Source organism: Oncorhynchus keta, unplaced genomic scaffold, assembly GCF_023373465.1.
Source record: "Oncorhynchus keta strain PuntledgeMale-10-30-2019 unplaced genomic scaffold, Oket_V2 Un_contig_1398_pilon_pilon, whole genome shotgun sequence".
NCBI lineage: Eukaryota > Metazoa > Chordata > Actinopteri > Salmoniformes > Salmonidae > Oncorhynchus > Oncorhynchus keta.
In genome coordinates, this window is record NW_026278475.1 from 25,343 (window position 1) to 31,675 (window position 6,333).

General features: G+C 52.3%; 1 protein-coding gene across 1 annotated transcript; it reads right to left on the reverse strand.

Annotated features, from left to right (window-relative positions):
- Positions 1 to 3,342: 3,342 nt before the first annotated feature.
- LOC127918307 (uncharacterized) lies at positions 3,343 to 5,942 on the reverse strand. Its single transcript, XM_052501600.1, has 2 exons — positions 3,577 to 5,942; positions 3,343 to 3,490 (listed from the first exon to the last, which is right to left on the reverse strand). The coding sequence occupies exon 1, from the start codon at positions 5,500 to 5,502 to the stop codon at positions 4,582 to 4,584; it is 921 nt and encodes a 306-aa protein (XP_052357560.1). The 5' UTR covers positions 5,503 to 5,942; the 3' UTR covers positions 3,343 to 3,490; positions 3,577 to 4,581.
- Positions 5,943 to 6,333: the final 391 nt, after the last annotated feature.

The window sequence follows — 6,333 nt, forward strand, 5'->3', positions numbered from 1 at the left end:
TGACGACGCCACCTCTGAAGCTGCGACCGGCCCGTCCTCTGACGACGCCACCTCTGAAGCTGCGCCCGCCCGTCCTCTGACGACGCCACCTCTGAAGCTGCGACCGGCCCGTCCTCTGACGACGCCACCTCTGAAGCTGCGACCGGCCCGTCCTCCGCCACCTCCTGCGACCGGCCCGTCCTGACGACGCCACCTCTGAAGCTGCGACCGGCCCGTCCTCTGACGACGCCACCTCTGAAGCTGCGACCGGCCCGTCCTCTGACGACGCCCCTGAAGCTGACCGGCCCGTCCTCTGACGACGCCACCTCGCTGCGACCGGCCCGTCCTCTGACGACGCCACCTCTGAAGCTGCGACCGGCCCGTCCCGCCACCTCTGAAGCTGCGACCGGCCCGTCCTCTGACGACGCCACCTCTGAAGCTGCGACCGGCCCCCCCGTCCTCTGACGACGCCACCTCTGAAGCTGCGACCGGCCCGTCCTCTGACGACGCCACCTCTGAAGCTGCGACCGGCCCGTCCTCTGACGACGCCACCTCTGAAGCTGACCGCCCGTCCTCTGACGACGCCACCTCTGAAGCGACCGGCCCCCTCTGACGACGCCACCTCTGAAGCTGCGACCGGCCCGTCCTCTGACGACGCCACCTCTGAAGCTGCGACCGGCCCGTCCTCTGACGACGCCACCTCTGAAGCTGCGACCGGCCCGTCCTCTGACGACGCCACCTCTGAAGCTGCGACCGGCCCGTCCTCTGACGACGCCACCTCTGAAGCTGCGACCGGCCCGTCCTCTGACTGACGCCACCTCTGACGCTCTGAGCCGGCCCGCTGCGACTGAAGCTGCCCGCCCTCTCTGACGACGCCACCTCTGAAGCTGCGACCGGCCCGTCCTCTGACGACGCCACCTCTGAAGCTGCGACCGGCCCGTCCTCTGACGACGCCACCTCTGAAGCTGCGACCGCCCGTCCTCTGACGACGCCACCTCTGAAGCTGCGACCGGCCCGTCCTCTGACGACGCCACCTCTGAAGCTGCGACCGCCCGTCCTCTGACGACGCCAAGCTGCGACCGGCCCGTCCTCTGACGACGCCACCTCTGAAGCTGCGGCCCGCCCGTCCTCTGACGACGCCACCTCTGAAGCTGCGACCGGCCCGTCCTCTGACGACGCCACCTCTGAAGCTGCGACGCCCCCTCTGACGACGCCACCTCTGAAGCTGCGACCGGCCCGTCCTCTGACGACGCCACCTCTGAAGCTGCGACCGGCCCGTCCTCTCTGACGACGCCACCTCTGAAGCTGCGACCGGCCCGTCCTCTGACGACGCCACCTCTGAAGCTGCGACCGGCCCGTCCTCTGACGACGCCACCTCTGAAGCTGCGACCGCCCGCCCCTCTGACGACGCCACCTCTGAAGCTGCGACCGGCCCGTCCTCTGACGACGCCACCTCTGAAGCTGCGACCGGCCCGTCCTCTGACGACGCCACCTCTGAAGCTGCGACCGGCCCGTCCTCGACGACCGACGCCGGCCCCTCTGAACGCCGACCTCTGAAGCTGCCGACCGGCCCGTCCTCTGACGACGCCACCTCTGAAGCTGCGACCGGCCCGTCCTCTGACGACGCCACCTCTGAAGCTGCGACCGGCCCGTCCTCGACCTCGACGCCCGTCCTCTGACGACCTCTGAAGCTGCGACCGGCCCGTCCTCTGACGACGCCACCTCTGAAGCTGCGACCGGCCCGTCCTCTGACGACGCCACCTCTGAAGCTGCGACCGGCCCGTCCTCTGACGACGCCACCTCTGAAGCTGCGACCGGCCCGTCCTCTGACGACGCCACCTCTGAAGCTGCGACCGGCCCGTCCTCTGACGACGCCACCTCTGAAGCTGCTGCGACCGGCCCGTCCTCTGACGACGCCACTGATGCTGCGACCGGCCCGTCCTCTGACGACGCCACCTCTGAAGCTGCGACCGGCCCGTCCTCTGACGACGCCACCTCTGAAGCTGCGACCGGCCCGTCCTCTGACGACGCCACCTCTGAAGCTGCGAACAGCCCGTCCGGCGACGACATGGATATCTGACGTGGGACATGCAAGAGTTCATGGGTACTCTAGTCCAGTCTGTAACTGCATTTGCTTGTTTTGGCTCAATTAAACATTAACTGTAATACTTGTGTCCTCTGTATTGTTTTGGTGGTTCCTACTTGGAGTTGAGGTCTATGACCTGACTTGAGTAACTGGGGTGATGGCAACATTTATTTAGCATTATATCAATGCGCCAGCAATATTACTCTGACCCCTGTGTTTCAAATTGCCATTTGACTTAAGCTACATTTGCTCAGTGTTGGTCCATTTATGCTAGTAGCATCACATGATACCTCAAACAGCATTTTCACCTTTATTTCTGAAGCCATTTCCGGTCACAACTTGCAGACTTGTTTACGTGTTGCTGTGTGTTTTGCCTACTTTGCTACATGACAACTTTACGGGTTTTACTTTTTAATTACTGTTTATTTTTGGTTTTTCCCTCTATTTTTTCACTCGTGTCAGGGTTGCATCAATTCGAATCTGGTATCAGGATAAATATGACAATGAGGCTAAGCAATAAGTGGTAAATGCATTGTTTGTATATACGGGCTCTCTGTCCCACCACAGGGCAAAACAGAACTGACTTGTTCCTGAGAAAAATATTAAAATATACTCGGTAGTTCCTGCTTCCGAGCCGGCCTGTCACAGCAGATAATATTCAATCACATATGGTAACGGGCTATAGTGCATAACACAATCCTCATAATCCCCTTTTTACACCCCTGTGGGGTTTAACCACACCATCCGATATACTAGGTTGCTGATGAACCCAGGAACTTTAAACCTTTATTTTGTGAATCAATGAAGTGATGCATGTCCCTTAACATTTATATAGAAACTGGAGTTTTTGATTCCCCTTTTGACACCCACAAGGGTGTCACTCATTATCCTATATTTCAGTGCTCCCAACAGTAATATGTTAACAGCATTTCATGAAAATAATACAAAGTTAAATAAAAACATATTTTTACAGAAACAAAAGAAATCAACCAAGAAATGGAACAAAAATCAAGTGATATATGCTTTTGTCTCCCCCTTTGACACCCATAAGGGTCAAAAACAGGATAACACTTTGTTTATTGACATGTAAGATATAGGATACAACTTTGGTCATGGAAAACAGTAAAGCAAAGCAGAGCAAAGCATTATAAACCATCTGGTCCTCTCAGCTACTCCTATCCTGTACCAGTTGGGCTTCATGCCACCCAGGGACTCCAAACCTTCACAACAGGGAGAACAAACATACTGGAAAGAACTTATCATAAAACGTAAAAAACGTAATATTTATTCTACTACCTCACCCACAGCATACCATGGGTCATCCTCAGTCAGTCTCATCCTCCCCTGAAAGCTTGATTCAGCATCTCCAACTGGAGCATCAAGCAAAGGCATCATGCCTGAAGCCTTCACATCTGTAACAGACTTCTTAAAACACGGTATGATGCAAGCAGCACAACACAATAAAAATACAAGAATTAGAAATCCAGTAACCACCATATCAGTGTACTTACCAAACCAGGCTCCCAACCAAGAGAACATTCCAGACTCCTCCACCCCCGCCATGGTCCTCATCTCAGCAGATAGTGCATCAAGCCCACTAAGGGCCTTAGATATACTACCATCTGGACTGGTGTTATTAGGAATAAACGTGCAACATTGTTCACCAAACATCTTACAGACACCCCTCTGACTGGCAAGAAGCATATCCAAAGCAAGTCTATTCTGTCTGGCAACCCTAGATGTGGCCTCCAGCTGTTCATACATACCAGTGAGTGCATCACGGGAGTAATTCACAAAACGCTGTTGATTATAGTAGATATAATTTATCCATGCAGTCTGTCTTGCATCCACTATGGCTGGACCTATAATAGGTAGTAAGTGCCAGAGTCCATCATTCCTACCCAAGGCCTGAAACTCATGAGGAACCCCCACCGGCACACCCAACAGATTATTGTGTATGTAAAATCAAATCAAATCAAATGTATTTATATAGCCCTTCGTACATCAGCTGATATCTCAAAGTGCTGTACAGAAACCCAGCCTAAAACCCCAAACAGCAAGCAATGCAGGTGTAGAAGCACGGTGGCTAGGAAAAACTCCCTAGAAAGCCCAAAACCTAGGAAGAAACCTGGAGAGGAACCAGGCTATGTGGGGTGGCCAGTCCTCTTCTGGCTGTGCCGGGTGGAGATTATAACAGAACATGGTCAAAATGTTCAAATGTTCATAAATGACCAGCATGGTCAATAATAATAAGGCAGAACAGTTGAAACTGGAGCAGCAGCACGGCCAGGTGGACTGGGGACAGCAAGGAGTCATCATGTCAGGTAGTCCTGGGGCATGGTCCTAGGGCTCAGGTCCTCCGAGAGAGAGAAAGAAAGAGAGGAGAGAATTAGAGAACGCACACTTAGATTCACACAGGACACCGAATAGGACAGGAGAAGTACTCCAGATATAACAAACTGACCCTAGCCCCCAGACACATAAACTACTGCAGCTTAAATACTGGAGGCTGTCAACTACATCCTCCGTCCATGGAGCACTACGTCTATGTCTCCCATGGGATGGAATGTTTCAGGCCCCCTGGATACAGAACCCAACAGCTGTTCAGCAGTAACATCAACAATGGTCAGTGGAATTATCAAACTGGTCAGAGCACACGTACCTTGCCAGTCTCCTCTAAGAATGGGTCTCAGTACTCTTTTGGGTCCACATATCCACCACACATCAGCCAGACCACTAGTTTGGTTTAGACCTGCACCTGGCCAAGTGACATTAATGGTTATGTTACTGCTGCAATCAGCTTCAGGCAATCTCCCATAGTCCATGCCACTACCTGTACCCGTGATGCAACTGTAATTGCCCCCATATGCCTTAACACCCCAAGGGGCCCGATGAGGAGATATTGTAGGAAACACAAGGCTCAAAGAGGAACAGAGGGTTGAATTGGGCTTATCCTGGTAAAAACTTCTCAGAATACACAAGCACCCCTCTCCTTCTCCTATAGCAAATGGGTGTGTAGCCAGAACAGGTCTAGCATGACCACATACAATGCAGTCCTTTCTTTTCAGGGTCTTAGCTGTATACCTCATATAAGACAGCCACAAATTGTCCCTACCATCAAAACCAGTCTCGGTGCCTAATTGATCAATAGCTGAATAGTCTCTAACGTTAATTACCTGAATGGGATTTGACACAGTGGTGGTGGGTGGCAGGCTCGGTCCAGGGGTGGAAGAGGAGTGTGTCTGGCTCAAGTTCGTCTGGGACCTCTGTGGTTTTGGCAGCACCTTAATAGAAAACACACCCATCGTGTCTGTCCCGGTCCTTTGTAGTCCGAGGGTGTAAGTGCCTGCATCAGAGAGCTTAATAGTTTTGATGGTTAGTAGGATGTCATCACCTTTACAGAGTTCAACAGTGCTCCCAGGTTTCCCCCATATCATGGAAAAACTATCCACCTTTGTGGGATCCCCTATGCTCTAAGGATACCCTCTTCTCCAATCCCAGAACTGTCCTAAATTGGTTATCATGTAATCCCCATATGGACACCCTCCCCCATTACACAGGTACACTGGCACCCTCGTATACACAGGTGTTAAAACCAAACACAAATATCTCAATTTCTTCCCAGCCCTGTTGGCTCAAAATATGTCCCAAATACTTAACATGAGTCTACCATAATTAAAACTTATCCTAGCTCATTTTCACACCACATTCATCAGAGAAAATATAATGACACTATAATGTAATTTTCACTGCCTTTTGGTATTAAATTACCTTAATATCAGTATTGCAAATGACCCTAGATTCTCCATCCAAATGGCTTTCCAATGAGGCTGATCAGACCACAAAGGAAAGTTACAATGGAGGTCATAAGTCATACCACCCCCCAAAGAAGTGTTTTTACTATATTAAACAACATTCCTTTATCAAAAGATTTCACCTATTTAATTAAGACTCAGAAAATAAAAACGTGTAATATTTCATATGTGAGTGTACCCCTTTAAGATATCATGTCTCAGCCTCCCGGATGGTTAAGGGCGCTGTACGGCAGCGCCAGCTGTGCTATCAGAGACTCTGGGTTCACGCCCAGGCTCTGTCGTAACCGGCCGCGACCGGGAGGTCCAAGGGGCGATGCACAATTGGCCTAGCGTCGTCCGGGTTAGGGAGTGCTTGGTCGGTAGGGATGTCCTTGTCTCATCGCGCACCAGCAACACCTGTGGCGGGCCGGGCGCAGTGCACGCTAGCCAAGGTTGCCAGGTGCACGGTGTTTC